Raw genomic sequence first — 21,020 nt, forward strand, 5'->3', positions numbered from 1 at the left:
GATATAATGTATATTCAATGATATAACATATAAGAAGCTGAATGAAATAATTTTTTTCCCCCATATTTCATTCCCCAACTTGTTGTGAGCAAACAGCATTCTGTGCACTGACTTTTTGTTTTTAAAACTGAACATAGTGTTGCCTGTGAGCTCTGTACCTATCACATGGAAATCACACAAAAAAAATCAGAGCAGAGCTTCATACAGTGGCATCTATTTAAGACTGAAAAGGAGTACGTTAGCATGGAAAAGACAAAACTGCAGAAATAGAAGAATTCAAGTTTATCTTATCAGGTACAGTATGCATTCACATTTTCATTGCAGAGAGAGACATTGTATTCACATTCTGGTGAAGAAAGAAACCCACATATCACAGCTCTCCCTAAACTCTTAGCAAAGATAACATCCATGAAAGATCTATAATGCACATTGTAGCTCTTTCATTTGAACTGAGCTAAACTGATTGCTCAAAGGAAAAAAACCTTTGATGAGTAATTCAAGCCCCATTGCCGAGCTATTAACCACAAGAACTTCTGCACTGGCCTCCTGTGTCATATAGCCTGAGAGCTGTTATCAAGTGGTTTATGTGGGCAGCTATTAGTGTTCAGTGTCTCATCTCCTTTTTTGGTTTGGGATTTTCTTTTATTATTTATATTAATCAAGGATGATTATTTATATCAGGCATCTGAGAAATGTTCTGGTGACAAGACGTACAGGATGCCCATTAGATGCATATGTCTCATAGCAGAAATGTCCTCACAACTGAATTCTTCGTTTGGGCAACAGAAAAAAATAGGAAAGAGCAAGAACAAGAAGCGTTCAGCATGATTTCAGTTCTTAGTACCGTACTGCAAATGCACAAACTGAAGTGCTCTTAATGTTTTGGCATTGTAATGCCAGAATAAAGAATAACACTAAAAGCATAGAGGTGAGGGCAATCCCACTAACCAGCTTAGGGAACTTCTGGCATCAGGCCAAGATGTAGTTTAGAGCATCTAAGTTAGGAGGCTATGATACCTACTGAAACCAACAGAGGCAAAGCAGGTGTGATTCAGAGCACCTAAATTCTGTGCCTAAAGTTAGACAGTTTGAATACAACTTGAAATCATCACCTGGGGGAATTCAGGTCCCTCAGCCACTCCCTTGCTCTTTCTGTACACCAAAATGCAGCCTTGAAGGCAGGCAAATCTAAATCGCAACAGGTGAAAGACCAACCTCTCTGTCAACGGAGATGTTTCTCAGCTCTGAGATTCCAACTGAGATCTCCCTTGGGGAGCCCGGGGAATTAATTGTCACCTATTCTATTGCTTTCAGGGACACAAGATACCAACAGTGTCCACCACAAATGTTTCTCTTTCTGGAGTAACCCTAAGGAAGAGGACTCACCCTTGTCACTCTCTGGATCTACAGCTCCTGTTGACAGTCATCCTTCCAGCTCAAAGGAAGCTGCTCAGAGCCAAAAGCAGACCTCTCAGTTTCTCCTCCCTCCTGGCATCTACTCAAGGAGGGAGGCAGTTTAGGATAGTCCACTGTGGGTTGGGATACTTTGGAGTAAACAACAAAGAGGGAGTAGTACAGAAAAAGAAGACCCAAGAAGGACTGAGGCAACAGAAGACAAAATCATTTGGGGTTAAAAGATAAAAGTGCTCATCGTGTCATAAACTAGAAACGAGAGTCTGAGGAAGAGAGAAACAGGTGAAATGTGAGAAAGGCTTGAAGAAAAAAAAAAAACAAAACAAACCCAAAACCAGAAAGTTTGAGAGAGAAATCCCACAGTCTAACACTGTCCCAGCGTAGCTGGATGCTCTGGCTCCCCAGCGAGAGTGGAGAAGAAGGGCTGAAGGACATGGATAAGGGCCAGGCCCCAGGAGGTGCACAGACAGGTCAGGGGGATTCTGTTCTGGCTTTGTATGACAGTTCCCACAGCTGCACAGATTATTAACAGAGTACAGTTTGCTTCTAGAAGGTCATAGTTAAACACTGCAGGGTCACTTTTTAGCACAAAATCTTTGTTTAATGTGAAGGCATTTTAAAATGCAAAATACTTTATCAGGTATTTAAAAAGCACCAAGGGAAAGCAGAAAGATTTCCCACTGCAATGTTTACATCCTTAGAGCCTGATCACCTGGGTCAGGCTTAAATGATGCTACATAGGAATGGAGGAGAGCAAGGGGAAGCAATAGGAGAACCCTTTGGGACAGCACACAGCCATGAAAACAGCACTTGCTGTTTGGCTGACTAAATACTTCCTTTGGAACATGCTCTCTTTTCATATACATTATACGTGCTTGTCGTTGCTCTCTCCCTCATGATACCTCGTGTCATCACAACATACAGTGTGCCCACAAAGCATCAGATGTATTCTGGTAGCTGCCAGGAGGCTTCCTCCTCATTAGCCACTAAGATGAAGTGAGATACAGGCTGAGGAGCACCTACAGATATGAGTATTTGTGTTTCCTCCCTTATGACTGCACAAAAAAGCATGCAGGTTTCCAAAGGATATCCAAGTGTGCGCTCAGTTAATACTGTCTGCTTTCCTGCAGAGCACATTGCCTGAGCTGCTTCCTACTGTACCTTACCAACACACCACAAGTGGCTCAGGAAAGGTGGAGGAGACGTCTAGGAAGTTGATAACATGTTCAGACTATTCGTCAGTCTCTGGAGAGTTCCCACTACTGCCTCTGTTTGGGAATTTCTCCATCCTTAGTTTACAAGTGATTTAACAAGAAGCATGCGAATACAATGGGATATGCTTCACTTTACTGTGGTGAAAAAAAGCATGACTCAGTGGGTAAACATGTTGTGGAATTTGCTACAAAAATTGTATTTGTTTTAACTGAATACCACAGTAAATAGTCATGCAATTGAAAAAATAAGATGGTTATTTTTCCAAGGAAAACTGGCCCAAGGGCAGATAAAAGGACAAATGCCAATCTTTCAGGAAAAAATAGCTTCCCTTATTCATGACCATAATCCAGGAATAGCTGTCCTTCAACTCCTTCTATCACTCTTTTCTTTTGAATTTTGCTAGTAATTGGCATCCAAAAGAGGAGAAAACAGAAAGGAGAGACAAATAAGAAAGTAAGCAAAGATAATTAACCCCCCCAAATTTTAGATTCCTTTTGTAGGTTTAACTTTTCCAAAAGCATTTGTGTCTTTTGTTTTTGTGGTCTGGGTGCTCCTTGGGATCTGGTCTTTTTAAGAACTCCTCTTCCATTCTCACCTAATTGAAAGTCAGGGGATAAAGCAGCAAACTGGGACCTGAACTTGCGGGACATATCTTGTGTGGCTGCACTATATCTCTTTTTCTGTCATTCAAGATTCCCAGGCAGACACTGCCCTTGAATGCTCCCATCGGAAGAAGCTTTTTCTGAAGTTGCGACCTGGCGCCTGAAACTGATTCCAGCCACAACTCTGCCCAGCAGCAGCAACGTGATACGGCCGAGACAGCGCGCTCAGCCCATCGCCCACTGCTCCAGCTACTGCATGGAAAGCTTCGCTGCCACACAAGATACCAAGTTCGTGAGCCCACTGAGTTTTCTTCAGTCCCCCTCCTGATACCTTGCATCACCAAAAGTAAAGAGAACTGAGAAAGGAGAAAAGATGCAGAGTAAGAAGCAAGAGAAAAAATACAGGAGAAAGGAACAGTGTAAAGACAACAGACATGCTTGAAGTGTTGAGAATTAGTTGGTTTTCATAAAATTTTCACATAGCTGTGTTAAATCACTAAAGCTAGGGGTTAGCCATTAAAATTGTCTTCTGCTAGCCCATGGACTAACATACTTCAGAGTTATGTGCCCCCCAACAAACTGTACATCCACCTTAAATACCATCGGCAAGGACATAATAAAAATACACAAAGCAAAAAATCTGTAAACAAGGGTTAGTAGCACAGTGGTACAGTAGATTGTCAATAAAAACAATAAAAGTGTGGATACAGACTCGTCTACCTTGTGTGTAACATTATTGCCAGCTACAAGGGAGGGACTCTGTAAACTCATAATTCTGAAGATTTGTTAATAAGCACAGAGCAACAGGTGAGTGCCCCGTCTACTTTCTCCAGTTCTGTGTTGGCTATTGGGATCAGCATGTGGTCCTTCAGTTTTTCAAAAACCTGTTTAGGAAAGAAAACGGAACAGAAATCATTACATTTTATACCTGTTTTCCATTTAAGTGTTTACAGAAGGAATGGGCATGGATTTATCAGCAGGTACTAAGCCGTCTCAGCGTTTGTAATCTACACTAACGTTTGCAGTGTACGTGGCCCTCTGGCTACGGGATCCACACACATCAATTCTGCAGGGAGGGGGACTGTTGCTATTTCCAATTATGCAGAAGCAGCACCAGGGGCAGAAGAAACAAAGTAATTAAATCAGCAGTGGAGATGAGAACAGAGCCCAGGCCTCCCACCTTTCACCATCTGATATTTCCATGACAGGATACAACAGCCCATTCTGGAAAGCACCCGATTTCCATTCCCAGGGAGCGAGGCTGGGATGCCGGGCACCCCCCTGGCACCCCCAGTGCAGCTCTCACCTTCGCGCTCTCCGGGTACTCCTCGGGGGCTCGGTGCAGCAGGACGTGGCCTTTGCTGGGAATGTTTAAGTAGATGCAGTTCGCTGCGGCATCATCCGGTACTGTCAGCTTGTCATAGCGGTGGTCACTCATCTGTTGCATGGTCTGCCAGGAGACACAAAGCAACACACAGCTATTAGACCAAACACATTAGCAGCCCCAAACAAATGGGAGAACAGAGCCTTCAGAAAATAGCTAACTGTGATTGCCAAGTCAGCCGAGAGCTGTTTTGCTATGCAGCAAGTAAGGAGATCTCTTTTCATTTCTGCCCTTCAAGGCAGAATCTACCAACCTAAAAGAAGTAAGCAGTAGAGAACTTTTGTAAAATGGCTACTGTAAACAGCAGGATTAAGCAGGGCACTCAGTAAGCATCATCCATGAGGTCTTTTCCTTAAGGAACGTGCACTGAGTATGCAAAACTCCTGCTTGCATTGATGGGAACTATAGGTGTTCAGCACCTTCGAAAAAAAGCAGCCATCATTCAATATTTATAAAATGAGAATGAATTAGCACAAACAGAACAGAAACAGTTCCCAGCCTGGATAACAGCCCAATCTTAATTCTTTTCAAGGACCTCCTTTCTGCTGTCCAAGCAGTTACTCTTTCACTAAGCACCTGTGCTGGGGAGCAAGAAGGCACGTCTGTGCTAATCCTCGTTCCCAAGGGGACAACACAATAACCTCCTCAGAACAGTAGAGCTGGTGGGTTTCAGAGGTTTGGTTTATAAATATAAGGCTCATACACAAATCTGGATCCTGGCTGGAATTTCAGAGACAGAGACTTTCATCACACAAAAAGCCTGAGATCCCATGGTTTGGAATCAGGTTCAACTTTTTAATACAGATGAGAAAAGCCTGGAGATAACACGCCTGACTCCCCATTGTACCGTTCCAGCTTTACATCAGCTTCACCCTGACAGAGACCGAGACTAACGTGGAAGTGAACAAAGCTCAAAGTAAAAACCTTTGGTCCTACTGAAAGCCTAAGCAAATGGAAGTGTTTCAGTTTCTCTCCTAGCTCCCTGTTCTCACATGGATTGCAAAGATGCAAACACAAAGAAAAGGCTTTTTTTCAGCTTAAAAATACTGACACATTATCTTAATAAACTGATATTCTGTTAACAAAATTTTTTTACTAAATTCCCTTCTCAGGGAAATCCCACAGATTTACATCGCATAGCAGAGAACAGACTTTGTTCTAAGCACAGTTAAGTTTATTGTTAAATTATTTGCAAGGGCATTCATTTGTACTAGTCATTAAAAATACTATATAGAACTGAATTATAACAAGGATCTACAACATATTGGGAAGCAACAAAGCAACTCATGCTCGCACACACCTACAGTAAGTAATTCCTTTATAGGTCTGGATACGCTTTTCATGTCACAGCCTTAGTCATTCACATCCCATAGAGGACGTGAAACTCACAACCAAGAATGCCATGCATTCTTCAGGAAGTGTTATCAGATTGTCATTTCTTGTTTCTTCTGAAGTTATGAAAGTCTCCTGAGTTCCCAAGGTCACATCTACCTCCATAAAAGGTGAATGTGTTTTTCTGGGGAAAAATCCCTGCACCTTTACTTCACTGGATGCATTTTTATTACTGTGCTTACTTATTTGTATTACTGTATTATTGTGTGCATGGTTGACTCCTATTTATAATTTTGTTTCCATTACATTGCCAAGATGCATTTTACTACACTTTCCTTGATCTTGCAGACATCTAGCAGCAGGTGACATGCTTGCACCCAGTGCAACTCTTCTTCCTGGTAACCAGAGCCAGCAGACTCATACTCTACCCCCAGCTTCTCTTTTCTTCCCTACATAGGCTTTTTAACTCTGGATTAAGGAAACATGTTTATTAAACCTGCACTGAAATATGTGTATTAGTGGAGAAAAAGATGGATTTTGCTCAGCACCCGACCGCTTTACTTTCTCCAGTTCTTCTTGGAAACAGAATCCCAATATTGTAGGTTTTCTGTAGGAACAGCTTATTCATAAGAATAATCATACATTGTGAATCATTGTGAAACATTTCTGTATGAAGTTACAAATAAATTCTTAAGCTGAAGGACACACACACATCTCCCATTCAATCGTTTCTGCATTCAATCTCACTTCAAAATGCTGAAGTGAGAACAGCAGCAGTAAGCAGAAATGAAGAACAAGTGGCAGGACTCTGGCTGTGCTGGCACAAGGCACGAACCAGCTTCAGGAAGCCTGGGAGATGATGGTGAGGGCATAGTAGGAGGATTGTTTTCAAGATTAAAAACCACAGAAATAGTGGCTGAATTAATTCAGAAACAAATGAGAAAAAAATAAGTGGGGAAGCGAGATGAAACCACACCATAGTTTGAGCACGCAGATGCAACAGTAGGAATGGGATCTCAGATAGCTTGAACACCACCACAAGAAAGCATTTATTAGGAACTGGAGGTTTGACAATACAAGATAACTCTCCTCCTTGCCTCTTAAGAGGGAAATCATATTTGCAAGCTTTCATCACTGTTACAACTATGCCTGCATGTTGAAGTAAAGTTTCAAAAACCCCAGGCAGTAGCACCCCAAACCTGCCCCACAGGGAGGCTTTGGATACAGCAGAAATGCACCAACATGACACAATCAGGTTATTTTAGACCCATGGGGTTTTCCGTATTTCTATTATGTAAAGTCATTGAGCACATGTGCCTGGCCAGATAGGACTCCAGGGCAGAGAAAGAGATAAAAGCAAGGTCCTTTGATTGTATTTTCTATCAGATACATACAAAATATATGTTGTTTGGTTTGGGGTTTTTTTGAAATGACAAGTTTACAAAGACCATAGCGCTCACACAATGCGTTTGCGGAGGGCTGGCTTTCTGCCCACAAACGTTGTACGACCAGCTACGTTAAGAGCCAGGCATTTCCCACACGCCTAGTTTTTCTGAGAATTTTCTTCAGCCTGAAGAGGGTAATGTTCACTGTGCATTCTCTCAGCCCTTAGTCATGCTTTCCTTATGTTAAGTCACTCACATAGCCTAAAATGCCTTTTCTATATTTTTTTTTACAGTGTGTCCTCAGACAACTGAGGTAATGGATAAGCTAAATAATCCTAAATATGAAGTAGCATTATGCATAAAGGAAAAATGTGTATGTGTTCAGGGTCTGTTATCACTGACAGAGTTAAGATGACTGCACACACTTCTAAAACAGGCCAAACCTGGTTACAAGTTTCCCCCAGGAAGGCCCCAGTCTGAGCCCTGTGGGCATCTGGGACCCACTCACATCTGGATTGCTATGGGACAGACAGTGACCAAACCTACCGCATCTGTAATCCACCTTTGTATGTCCAACACCCCACAAGCAAAACCAAACATCCACTGAATGCTCCTCTTGCTAACATGGCAAGGAACACCACACTTGGAAACGTCTGTGTCATGCTGACAGAGAAGCAGAAGTGCAGATTTTCAGGGTCTGATTTTTGTTTTGATTAGCCCCTGCTCCTCTAGCCCCCAACATTTAGAAGTAAAAACAAACCTAAGTACAAGTCAAATGCATGTAACCCTTCACCCACGGATCGTTCCCTCATCAGATTTCAGCTACCTTCTAAATCCTTCAAGTCTCAGCATTCACAAAAGAAAACTATTTACTTGAAACTATTCAAGATTTTTTTTTCCATCCCATCCCATCCCATCTCTCCAAGCACATTAAAGTTTGGCCTGTTTTACAATGATGATTAACATTTGCCCTGGAGTACAGAGCAAACTGGAAGATTATAATCCAAGAGATTGAAAACTGAGAGAAAAGATTAAGCTACATAAAGACTTTGCCTGCAACAATGAAAATTAAGTCTTTTGTGGTGCAAGGCAACTAACACTGATGAGAAGAGTAACTCAGGAATATGCAGTCACATCTCCCCAGGTTGTCTGGGAGTCTGGAAAACAGCGTGCTTTTCTGCTTAGAGGAAGGACCCCTTATCTGGGAAAAACAGCAGGTTTATGCCCTTACACCCTGAAGGCAAAAGCTAAGGACTGGCACCTGGCCGGTACATTGCCATCTGGAGGGAGGACTGAGAGAAAAAGGTAAATTATTGCTTACTACCTGGAAAATACTGCTGATTGCCAAACCTGACATTTTTTAATGCTTCCAGAACCTGGAAGTGCTTCTTTTTTAGTGCTGCATGATGTGGGTCCCCAGCCCCATGTCAGAGGTGATGACATCCCACTTCTGGATCTTAAGACAAGGACTGGAGGTGACCGAGATTCAGTGTGTGGTTCCCAGAAACCTCAATTTGCCAGCTGTCATACAGAGTGACATCACCTACAGCACTGCCCCAGCAGTCTGTCCAGTTGGCTTTGGAACCCGTAGCAAGGTGATTTCAGAGTTCAGATGCATACTGTGTGTGGAAGCATTTCTTTCCCTTTCTTCTTTGAACTTTCCCCTTATCTTAAAAGCTCCCCTGGTTCTTGCACAGGAAGAGACAGTGAACAATTGATCCCCAGTAGCCTTTTCCACATCACTGCTGATTTTATAGGCATCTATCAGCTCATTTTAGATGTCTCTTTTTTAATTTATAGTCATAGCTTGCTTAGTTTGTCTCCTTAGGCAAGCTGTTCCAGTATCTGTCCATCCTTATAGCACTCTTCTGAATCATTCCAGTTCTACTCCACATTTTTTGCAACAAAGGGATTACACATGCAAAGTGCACACAACAGCCAACACGCAGATACACCACAGCTTTAATCAGTGGCATAATGATTCTATGATTTGGTTTTCAGCTGAGCTGGCAATTTCAACAAGCCCATGATCTTATTTCCATGGTAATGATCAATCAAATCACATTATTTCATATGTATGTTGACATTGTCATTCTCCCTTATCTTACACTGGATTTCATTCATTGTTTTATTGCTCTGTCTCTACCTATTAAGTTCCTTCCTTGCTTCTTCATATTTGGAGAAGCAACTCGCACTTCAGAGAGAGAAAGCAAGAGCCTTAGGGTTCAACACAAGAAAACGCAGGACAGAGTGGGGCTGGAGAGCTATGCCACAGTGCTACGTGCCTGGGTGCCAGGACTCAGCCTGTCAGTCACACAATAGCTTTTCTGAGTTTCCTTGAAATGCAGCAGTGCCAACAGTGACCATGAACAGTTGGCCAGAGTGACCAGAGGAGACAGGAGAACAGAGCTGGAAGAGCCAGCAATCTTGCTTGAATGTCAAGATCTATCAGGAGTGACACCCATGACAGGCAAGAGACAACAATGGGGTAGACTCAGTAGGAAGTGGACGAGGCAGACGCTTTCAGCAGCATGAATCACAGCAGAATGATCTAAGGTTTCTTGTAAGGTATTGAAAAGTCTGCTAGAGATACAGGATAGGAACAACCAGACCCTATGGATGCAAATGCAGTATCCCACAGATCCCACAACAGAACAACTGCACTCTAGATCTATTCCAAACCAGCAATGCCCCAGTCTGCCGTGTTCAATATGCCAAATTTCTCAGCCCACACACAGCCACAGCGTTACTTTAATTTCTGCCTACCACCCATGCTCTCAGCAGCTGGGCTTTGGGCTTTTCCTCCCTGCAGTACCCTCTCAGTCATGTTTTCCAGAAGGCAGAGCTCCTGAAGCAACCCCTCCCACCCCACTGCTTGGGTTTTCCTGGCACCGGACCCCTTTTACATCACCGCAGATGTGACGGGTACCACGTGCCATTCACAGGCACACCTGTGCTGCTCTGCCCCTCTGAACCACCTCGTGTCACCTGCCTGCCAGCTCTGCCCGAGGACCACTGCAAAAGGAAACCACTGTCTGAGGAGGGGAAAAGGAAGGAGCTTACGTTTGTTGTTGTCAAGAAGGTGAGAGGATGAACATCCTGTCTTTTGGAACAGGAACCCAGGGAGAAAACAGTCAAAGAAAAAAAAGCAGCAAAGGAATAGAAACATGAGTCCCCATTTACGCAAGTCAAATGACATCTTCTCTTTCAGCCTCTGACCCAGCTCCTGTGGCTGACAGCCTTACCGGTAACAACAAGTATGTACTGAAAGGGATGTGTTCATCACCCTTTAAAAAAAAAAAAAAATATATATATATAGACTAATATAACAGTCTCTATTCTATAAATACATACTTTTGAGTCTGTATCTTCCAAAAAACTAGATTCTCCTGCATATATGCAAACGGAACAGCACTGACACTCAGTTAAGCACAGTACATTTACTACAACATCTAACTTTAATTAAAAGAAAAACACAACTGGTTGCCTTTTAAAAGTAGCAGGTCATCTGGTACTCAGTTAAAACCTCTGTCCTCTGAGATGCTGTACACCCATAATTCATAAAGTAATGGAAAATCGGGAGCTGGAAGTATGCAATATCTTATAGCATCAAGCAAATATGAGCTAAAGGAAAGTGCACAGCATTTTATAAATTGAATAATCTTTGTATCTATAAGGTTGAGAGCAGATAAGTCTCATTTTTTAATTTTTATTTTTAGGGGCAAAATGTCAATTGTTTTCTGGCTTTCACTAAACTTCCTTTGTTGCTGCATTACAGAGAAGTCACTCATCTGCACTTTCTGCTAATTCCCTATCTGATGTCATTCTCCTTGGGTTATTAATATTAGTAATAATTTCCACAGCAACCCATTGTGATATCGTAAATAGAGGACCATGACTTCATGCAGGGAATAAGCAGAGGCACAAATGATGAACTCTTAAAAAAAGATAATGTCTTAATGCAAGCTCATGCATTACTAGAAAAGACAGACATTATACAGACAACAGGAAGAACAGTTTTAGATGAGCTGTTTCATGCTGCCCGGGGCTACAGGCTGCTTTCTAAGAACACTGGATAGATTAAGTTTCTCCTTAGGTCCATGCTCTGGAGGTGCTTCTGTGGCAGAGCTGGGAACCCCTAGCTTGTATGCAGGCAAGGTGTTCTCTCACACAGGGAAGCAGCACTTGGCTTGGTAAAGCTGGCACACTGCAGGGACTTCAGTTGTACAAGAACAATAAGAACAAAAGGCATTTAAGCACAGGAATGGGGGCAATTGCCAATGCTAGAACAAATCCTTGCACCCAAATCTTTAAAAGCACTGCTCTGATCATAGCTTTGGATACAGACTGAGGGCCTAGTTGCCCAAAAGAGGCTCCTTTCTATTTTATCCTTAAGAGGGGGTTTTGATAAGTCCCCTTTGACCTCCATCAAAACAGCACATGGGGCTGCATTTGCAATGCCACTCAGCCCTGACATTTGCCATAGCCACACTGCCTCTGTAATTAGCATCTCTTCCTCTGAAACAACCAGGTAAAATCCCAGATGTCTCACATTAAACCGGGAAGTACTCCATTATTCCAGATCTTGGAGGGAATTGCCCAGATACAGTGGCCACAGGGATTAAGCTCAGGTCATAAGAGAGGCTAAGAGAGCTGGGATTGTTCAGCCTGGAGAAGAGAAGGCTTTGGGGAGACCTTATTGTGGCCTTTCAATACTTACAGGGGGCTTACAAGAAAGATGAGAACAGACATTTTAGTAGGGCCTGTTGTGATAGGACAAGGGGTAATGGTTTTAAACTAAAGAGGGTAGATTTAGACTAGATATAAGGAGGAAATTTTATACAATGAGGGTGGTGAAACACTGGAACAGGCTGCCCAGAGAGGTGGTAGATGCCCCATCCCTGGAAACATTCAAGGTCAGGTTCCTGGAGCAGCCAGGTCAGTGGGAGGCTTTCTCTACTAGTTTCCTGCAGAGACCCTGGGGTCAGTTCTTTGGAGGGTGCCTGACATCAGAGCCTACCCAAAGGACAACCTTAATTTCCCAGCAGGTGATAGAACAACTTCATTAGCAGACACATGGTACAAATAAAACACACACTACTTTTGCAAGGGAATAGTTGAGATTGCCAAAACTGGGAACACACGTAACTCTCAGATCCTTTGGGATTGCTAACGGGTTATCCAAATGGCGACAGAGAATGGTTTGACTGCAGACAAAGCTTCTTAAACCAAGGACTGTGTCCACTATAATTTGCCATTGTCCAAGTCTTCACTCATCACAGAAAGCAGAGGGGATTTGTGCTCTGTATCAACACAAACTGCCAATGGACAGAAATATGGCTTTTCAGGATTTAGTACAGAGCAAGAGAGTACAGAAAGGAGCGTGTAACAGATCATGGTTCCTATTGTCATCTTGCCTGGTATTTGCCTTTGCTGCTGGAACCTGAGCTGCATTATGTCCTGGGCAACTTCCTGCTCATCTGCTATCCCAGCGAGACCCCAGGGCTGTGTTCCTTGTGGAAGAAGCAGTGCAGAGTGGTCACCCACAGCACTGCCCCATCACCTTTCTACACCGGGGCCAGCACCATCACAGCCTGAATTCGTCCTCATTCACGCTCACGGTAAAGGTCAGTGACTCCAACAGTGCAGGATCAGAGCCCAAAGGAAGACATGTTTGAAGGAAATCCTGCCTTCTCCGAGGGAACAGAAAAATAATCCCAGGCTTTACTAGCTCAACAGCCATGGCCAATATTCAGCTATGGAGTTATGTGTATGGAATTATGAATGGGTTTCACTACAAGAAGGGATTAAATGCATGCTAAAAACAGCAGAGGGAAGTTAAAGTTTCAGATGTGATAGCCACTACAGGTCGCAGTAGTTTCTGCAGTTCATTTGTCTGTCTCTTTCAACCCAGTTTCCTCAAGTGCCACTTTTCAGCTGCAGCCCAAATATTCCACACTTGCCAGAGCCTGAAAAGGATTTCATGGTTAAAATGTCACTTCTGATTTATTACCTGCTTCTAGCACGTACTCTATAATCCCAAACTCTGTGCACTCATTTCCTAGCTCACTTGCCACGCTTTACATTACACACACAGCACTAAACTCATGATCAATTGCACTCTGCCACACATGAGCACCAGATACAATTTCTTTTTCTATTTTTAAAGTACTGTAAGGATACACAAGTTGCATCAGTAAAAACAATCAGGAAGAAATTTCTCTTTCAAACAAGACTGTTAGTAGGAAGATAAACCCTATTTTAAATACAAAACGTTAGCATAGCATGGCATAACAGTTCACTTGTTGCCTCACAAGACACACTACAGAATGAAAACAACGCAACTACCAGAGACAGTTAAAGACAGCTTAATCATCTTGCTTGTATGATTGCATTTCCAGAGCGGACATGAAAAATGGCACCAACAAAGGAGAGGTTTAAAATAACAAGCTACCACAATAAAGGAGTGGCATGCTGGGCTGTGCCAGGCAGATGACTCAGTAGAAGCACAGGGGACCGTACTGCCACAGAGACTGCGATAGGTAACCAGAGGAGCAGCTGACAGCACTGCTCTGGCTCAGTCCATCTGGTGAAATCCACGGAGCCACTTTCAATTCTCAGTATCAGTGCCTCACAGAGATCCCATTGCAATCATGTTTCCACAAAACTGCGAGAAACTGATTACCAACTGAAACTTCTTTCCTTTGGAAGCAAGTGAACAAAGAAATCACTGAGGTCAAACATTATTCAAACATTAGAGGAAGCTGGGTATAAGCAGCACTTCCAACTCCACCATTTCCAAGACAGACGCTTTACCTACCTCATTTCCAGTAATTTATCTGGAGAGATTCAGATTCCTGAAGGAACAGTTGGAGGTTCCCCAGGATGAGAGTGGAACTGGATCTCATACACCGAGCAAGAAACACACTCTGGGTAACTTCCTATGTAGCTCTGACTGCGACACGGTTGTCTGATGTAACCTGTCGTCTCGCTGGGAGCACGAGAAGCGCACGTGCTACAGCACAAACCTGCTGCTCCAGGCCAGAGTCCCTAACCTCATCTGGCAGGGTGCGAGCAAATGTGATCATCACACACATGTAAATAGGCTGCTAAATCTCCAGTGCAAAGAAACACACTGAACACTGACATAGTTGATTTATTTTTTAAAAGATACCCACTAACAGTCAAAGACTGCTAGATTATTATTTTGTTAATTGTAATTTTATTTTAAAAATGTATCTGCTTTTTACTGTACCTTCATTAATGCTGGTATTTACTTGACAGCTAGTTACCACCAACATTTAATCAGCTTATCCAAAAAATATTTTTGGCTACAATAGCCAAATTGATGCACTGCAACATGATTAGCCGAGCTGTGCAAAAGGCTTTAATCAAACTGATGAGCTCTCAGATTAGTCCTGGCTCAAGTTCAAATCGCAGCTCTGAGCAACCAGTACTGTACTTGAATTTTGCTCATGTTTATAAACACTCTCTACAAGTGTAGGGCTGTCTGGGTATCTGCAAATTTCATCAGGCTGCTGTTCAAAATGCATTTCAAGTTTGAGCCTGAATATTTGGGATAGTGTGCATTTCACAGGGAAAGATGCAGGGCACTTTCCATCCCAGACTAAATCAATCTCACAGCATTGGGAACATCAGATCTTTACAACCAAACCCAGTTCTCATAAGTTTCTCAGGGCAGAAGACATGGGTGATAAGCTGGGAACGTGCTATCAGAGCTTCATGTAGTGATTTCTAACGAGAGTAACTTCAACTGCTTTTTCAAATGAAATGAGCAAACTTAAAGCCACTCCAAACTATGTGGGAAGCCAAGGAACCATCTTCTTGTTTAAGAGCTCCCCTAAGCTCACATGCAGCAATCAGGCTGCTATCCTATTCCCTTAATTGCTGCCAGGCTGCAAGTCTAAGCAAGCCAAGACTGTACTTTCCTGGCCTCTGTAATTCAACACACGTCCAGCAGGGGAGATTCTGAGATTTGAAATGTTGGTTTTGTCTTAGCTGGGGACAGGGACATTTTAAATCTTGAACTGTCACAAGATAAAAAACAGAAAAAACATCCACCAAATCTCTGCTGAGTTCTGAGAGTGAAAATGATGCTGCTGGGAAATGAAAGGCCATAGGATTACACCCATGAGGAAAATGCACAGGATGTGAAACACAAACGTGCAATGAAATATCACAGCATGGCAGTAAGGACAAGAAGTCTCTATGGCCTCCATTTTGCAAATACTCAAGGATGTCTTAAAGTAATAAATATCACTAGCTTACTAAAGCTGAGGAGGTGTATGAGATGTGCAGGATGGGTTCCTAAGCTCTTTAGGGGCCAGGGATGTCGATTTCAGAGTTACATACTATTTCTCTTGTAAATGTTTTGCCTGGCACAGATTCTGATCAGTAGTCTTGGGCACTGATAGCAGTGCTGCTCTTTAAAATAGTTCATGCTTTAGAATCAGGGCAAGAGATAAGCTGGGTTGCATAAGTTGCATTTAAATTGAGCAGATTTCAGAGAGCCTTCTCACTAGTTAAGCAGAGCTATCTCCACCCCTCCTCATCTGCAGTAAGGAACACACATCTGGCTTCCTCCATGCATCAGTGATCAAGCTGCATCAAGGAAGCTTCTGCAAAGCCAAAGAGCAAAGCCTTCACTTATGTTCTCATTTATTGGCAAAAGAATCAGTAAAATCATAAGCTGAAAACTTGGGATTTGCTGCCATCACTGAAAAGTAGATTTTGGTTTAACCTTTGAAGGCAAGTGCTGCTAAAAATGCCTAAGACACATAGCTGTAATACTTTTAAACATGCTCTGGCTTACCTGCACCTCAAACCAAGCCAGGCAGGATGCTAGGTCCTAATTATCAAGATGGACAAAATCCCTCAAGCTTCACTTCAGGTAAAGTCTCAGTGGCACTTTGCAGTTTTGGTGACCTAGTCAAAGTTTCTGCTGCAAAGTGTGAGTGCCTGCAGCTGTGCTACCATGCAGAAGCAGAGATGGTGATCTCTTGGGTGAGCCATCTCATTGCCTGTGTGCACAACTAGATCCATGGCCTCAGGTGTCTCTGTGCCCACATCTTCAAAAATGCTTAATTTGGTAGATTTGCTCTGAACACACCCAGCAGGCAGGAAAGCCACTGAGCCTAGTGCAAACCACAAGAGCAATAAACATCTTCTATTGAGGATGATGGTGTTAGTACAGCGTTGACCTGCTACACAACGGATTACTGGTTCGCAAGTCTGCCAGCAAAGAGAGACCCAGATTCATGAGGCCTCTTAGCCAGAGGGTTCAAACACGCACCTCCCACTTTAAAGGAAAATGTTCGGAGACTTAAATTATCAGCAAAGCTGGGGTGAGATTACTCTCCCATCTTTCTGCTGAAGCCACACTGTTATCAGACCCTCATGGGACAAGAGAGGAAAAAGTATGACCAGGAAGGAATTTGATTTTGCAGCCAGGTGATGGAGGAAGGAGGGATGGGGAGTCCTGGACTCTGGTCTCTGTGGCTGGAGTTACTTACTGATCTTATCAGAAAGTCTACGCTGCAAAATGTGTACACAGGTCATATTCACAAAACGGATCAGACCCTCCTCCCTCTTCCTTAATGCCAGAACTTTTACTTCCTCTCTGGCAATTTTTAAAGCTACATTTCCTTATGGCAACATCTGAAGTAAACACCTCCTACTGCTCTGATGATATCTCCTTCCTTCCTCCTATCACCAAATTATCACCTTTTTAGTCAACAAAGCTGTAAGTAATAACCTGTATAATCCATTTATTTCCTGAAGCAGCTAAAGCTAAATTAATAGCACTGTTCTCTTGCCTGATACATATGTTCTTTATGGTTTGCACGTACAGGAGACCCTGACATGTACTGATTTCCTCTTTCATTGATCTATATCTATTTTAAAATTCCAGCATCCTTGAGTAGAGATTAAATACAAACAAAAAAAAAAAATCCAAGTTTGATATTTAGATAATTTTCTTATGTGTTTTACCTTGAGGGCTTTCTGTGCAGCTTCACTTGATCCAATAGCAATCAAGTTTGGTCCAGCCATGCTGCAAAAGCTCTTCAGATGCAAAGAATCATGAACAGGGACTGTGGACACAGCATAATCCTGTGTGGGAGCAAAGAATGGTCACTATAAATATTTTTAAATTGTTCTAGTTCCATAATTACATTGAGACTTTCCATAATTAATTTTGGTCTCTGCAAATTAACAAGAGCAACATAAACAGTTGACATTGTGCCCTGAGTTAAGTATGACATACGTCTCTGGACCAGCTTGTCTTGTCTGATGCACTGGAATAAAATCTGGAACATATTTCAAATGTTACTATTGTTGCAACTATACAGAAATACATTAAAATGTATAATTAAACAGTACGTACATAAAACCTCTCCAGAGAGCAGCAATGAGAACACATTGCCAATACATGGAGAACACTAAGAACGTTTGAGTGTTGATATGCCCTGAAACAGTAACAGCTTCCCACTTTCCAAGTTACTTTTATGCAGTGATGTCACATTTCAGATCTAACTTCAGCATTTGCAGGATGCTCAAACCTTTCCAGTAACTTGTACTTTTTTCTTTTTTTTAAAAAAAGTCCTAAATAAAGTACTTGAGTATGACAAACATGTTGGCCAGTATAATTTTTAAATTGGTTCAGTGGATGACAGTTTGTATTTCCTGTGACACGAGTCAATCTACAAACCTTAAATGTATCAGCCAGAATTTCTGCACCACGTTGATTTGTCCGCCTGGAAAGACCCACAAAAAATTCTCTGCCTGGAATTAAAAAATAAAGGGCAAAACAATTACAGCTTTCTTTTTTTTTTAAGCCATCCAAAAGAACCACCTCATCAGCTCATTCATCAGAACATACACATTTTTAAAACAGGCCAGCTTTAGAGACATTCTGAAGCAATCTTTCATGGGTATCATTTTCTAGCTTTCTTTTCTCAAGTTGAATGGTAAAATTGAAAATTCAGCTTAGAATAATGCAACCTGCTATTGTGAGCTTGCAATTTAAAGCAATTATCTTTTTCCAGAAGACGCATTTCATCAGAAGTATAAATAACTTCCCCTTCTAAAGCTCTGCAACGGTCATTGAGTCAGGAAAGAAAACAGCTGGGCTGGATTAGTACAGCACTGATTGACCATCCATTTCCCCCTCCCTCTGAGATTTCCTCCGGTCTGGAAGGCAGTTCTGCAGCCACCAGCATCCTCCAGCTCCAGAGAAAAACAGTGCTGGATCTGCACTGCATTAGAAAGTCCTCCCTTCCTGGTCTGCCTCTTTTGAGACCCTTCTTTCCCTTGGTGAACTAAGGCAAGCAGCCAGTCTACTGTGATGCTGATCAAAATAAACAGGCTCATTCAGCACAGGGAGGGAGCAACCGTGTGCGCAGCCGACGTGAGAAAATGCCTAATGGGTTTAATGACATACAAACACAGTCAGTATCTTCATCTTTGAAGTCAACCATGAATTTAAGTTGCCTAGCACATGACATCTGGCAGGCAACTCCACCATTTTGTCCATAAACTAAAAATGCTTTTTTTTTTTTTTTTTGCATTTGATTTGTTGAACCAGTGACAATTATCTGCATCAAGCTTTTACAAGTCCTGAAAGTGAGTCTGGTGAATATAGCTACTTGTAATAAGAAATATAAAACTACTGCAGGCAGCTGACTACTGAAAACATTTTTCTTATTGGCACTTTACAAGCTAAAATAAAATTTGTATGCACAGTGCTGCTCTTTGTACTGCGTGTACTGCTACTTCATTTATTCAGGCATTAGGCAGGACTTCAAGGGTTGCACTGAAAATTCATCTCTCTGCTACCTTCATGACATTTAGTAAATAACTGATTTAACAAACTGCATGAACAATATTTTATTACGCAGATGACAAATAACGTGGTCTTTGAAGCAGCCAGAATATATAAACAGCGAATTCATTCCCACTATACCTGTAAATAAGACGTCTCCACCATCCAAGGTTGCATTTTCATCTACCATCTCTACTATATTGAGGTTAAGACTTTCCAGTACTTTTTTCATGGCTTCAACCTGTTTAAAAGAAAGTTGTTTAGAATATATTGTGTCATTGAAAAATAATAATAAAAAACCCCACTACTAGCAATACATATTGTTAATAAGAATTAAAGTCCTTTAACATGCCTTCAGCAGGGTGGCAGGGTCCTTTGTGTCCCTGCCCATCACAGTTCCTCAACTCTCTCCATAGGCCTTTGTGGTCTGGGGGAGATGGGGTGTCTAGTGGCAGCCATCAGGTTGGCACAGGAGCCATGCACCATCCAGAGGAGACAGATGAGGGGTCCAAAACACATGTTAAGTCTGGTCCCTCTGCACAGTAACATGCTCTCTTGCAAATCCTGTCCCTTGGATTTGAGCAGGAAAAGGGACAAGCAGCAGCGATGTTCTCTCCTTCCATGCTGCTCATACATAAGACATAGCTCTACCAGCCACAGAGGTGGCAGCTCTCCCCCAGGCTCCCCTTCAGTTGGGGGGGGATCCCCCAATCAATAAATGTTCATTTTCTTTGTAGTTTTGCAACTTTAGTTGCAAGTTCTCCGTGCCCTTTTGAGCTACCTTGCTACAGAATTATAAGACCTTTCACGTCTATACGTTGTGCAGCTGGCTGCTCACTGCAAAGAGCCAACAGGAGTGAAGAAGACAGCTTCAGTAGGTTTCCTCTTTCCCAGTAAGAGCTGTTGAGGATGCCTAGAGCAGAACCTGTTCCTATAGAGGCTCAAGTCATTGGCCATTCGTAACAGGGGCTAACACTTGCTATGTTCAAGCACCACTGTCTTGGTGCCTCGCAAGTTAAAAGCGGTGCCTTTGTGAAACCAACCACTCACCAAAAGCTTTTGACTGCAGCTTGCAGAATGTCGATATAAATGTGAGCCCATTCCCAGAAACCCGTGAACCTGTTCCCACACAGCAACACCTTCACGTTTGGTGAAACCTCCTCATTGTGGTTAACCAGAGGTGCCCAGCACACATTAATGAAAGCAGAAGATGCAGTGAAGACCTGTCAGACAGCTCTGATTTTTGTATGCCCCAGGAGTCATTTATCTATTTAATGCGATAAATTAAGCATTTCTAGAAGAAACACAGGAAGCTAAAGCAGGTGACACGGTACTTGTCCATACACCAACAGAAGCAATTCCAGCAGCCCTGTTCTTGGCCTCTGCCAAACTATACCTGTCAAGGCAGAGAAAGGAGATGTGAAGGCACTTAGTCCTTCACCCTTGCTGCAGCAGCCTCAGAGCAACAGCAGCATGTTTTGGCTGTCATACCTTCCTAAGGGTGGCATTTGCTTCAGGGAATAAGGGAGGGGGCAGATGTGATCCACCTCAGCCCCCTTTTTTTTCTCAATTTCCATGATTCAGCTACATGCCATTTGTGAGTCATCCCATCAACCTTGAAGCCCAGGCCTAGACAGCAAGAGCAGGTCTCCACTGGCTGCTAGGATAGCTGAGACAGGTCTATAACAAATACACTGGGAGCATCATCTTACCCGAGATGGTTCTGCTCTCTAGAGGTGCCTCTCTCTCTCTTGCACATTCTCACTCTCTAGTCACTTTACAGAAAAAGCCTTGGACAAGCACACTGCTAAAGTAGGTGCCTCAATTTGAAGCTGAACAGGACAAAA

The 21,020-nt window shown here is 42.6% G+C and overlaps 1 protein-coding gene across 1 annotated transcript; it reads right to left on the reverse strand.

Annotated features, from left to right (window-relative positions):
• Positions 1-3,532: 3,532 nt before the first annotated feature.
• DDAH1 (dimethylarginine dimethylaminohydrolase 1) lies at positions 3,533-19,410 on the reverse strand. The gene is made up of 5 exons (XM_029084238.1): positions 19,315-19,410; positions 18,061-18,134; positions 17,343-17,462; positions 4,537-4,680; positions 3,533-4,114 (listed from the first exon to the last, which is right to left on the reverse strand). The coding sequence occupies exons 1-5, from the start codon at positions 19,403-19,405 to the stop codon at positions 3,998-4,000; spliced, it is 546 nt and encodes a 181-aa protein (XP_028940071.1). The 5' UTR covers positions 19,406-19,410; the 3' UTR covers positions 3,533-3,997.
• Between the last annotated feature and the right edge of the window lie 1,610 nt (positions 19,411-21,020).

The sequence above is a fragment of the Antrostomus carolinensis genome, unplaced genomic scaffold (assembly GCF_000700745.2).
Source record: "Antrostomus carolinensis isolate BGI_N321 unplaced genomic scaffold, ASM70074v2 scaffold2933, whole genome shotgun sequence".
Taxonomy (NCBI): domain Eukaryota; kingdom Metazoa; phylum Chordata; class Aves; order Caprimulgiformes; family Caprimulgidae; genus Antrostomus; species Antrostomus carolinensis.

Coding starts and splice junctions, on each gene's coding strand:
- DDAH1 (XM_029084238.1), bottom strand. CDS start 19,405: ATGAAAAAAGTACTGGAAAGTCTTAACCTCAATATAGTAGAGATGGTA. Junction 4,681..17,342: donor CTGCACAGAAAGCCCTCAAG/GTAAAACACATA, acceptor GTCTCCTGGCAG/ACCATGCAACAGATGAGTGA. Junction 4,115..4,536: donor AGTACCCGGAGAGCGCGAAG/GTGAGAGCTGCA, acceptor TTTCCTAAACAG/GTTTTTGAAAAACTGAAGGA.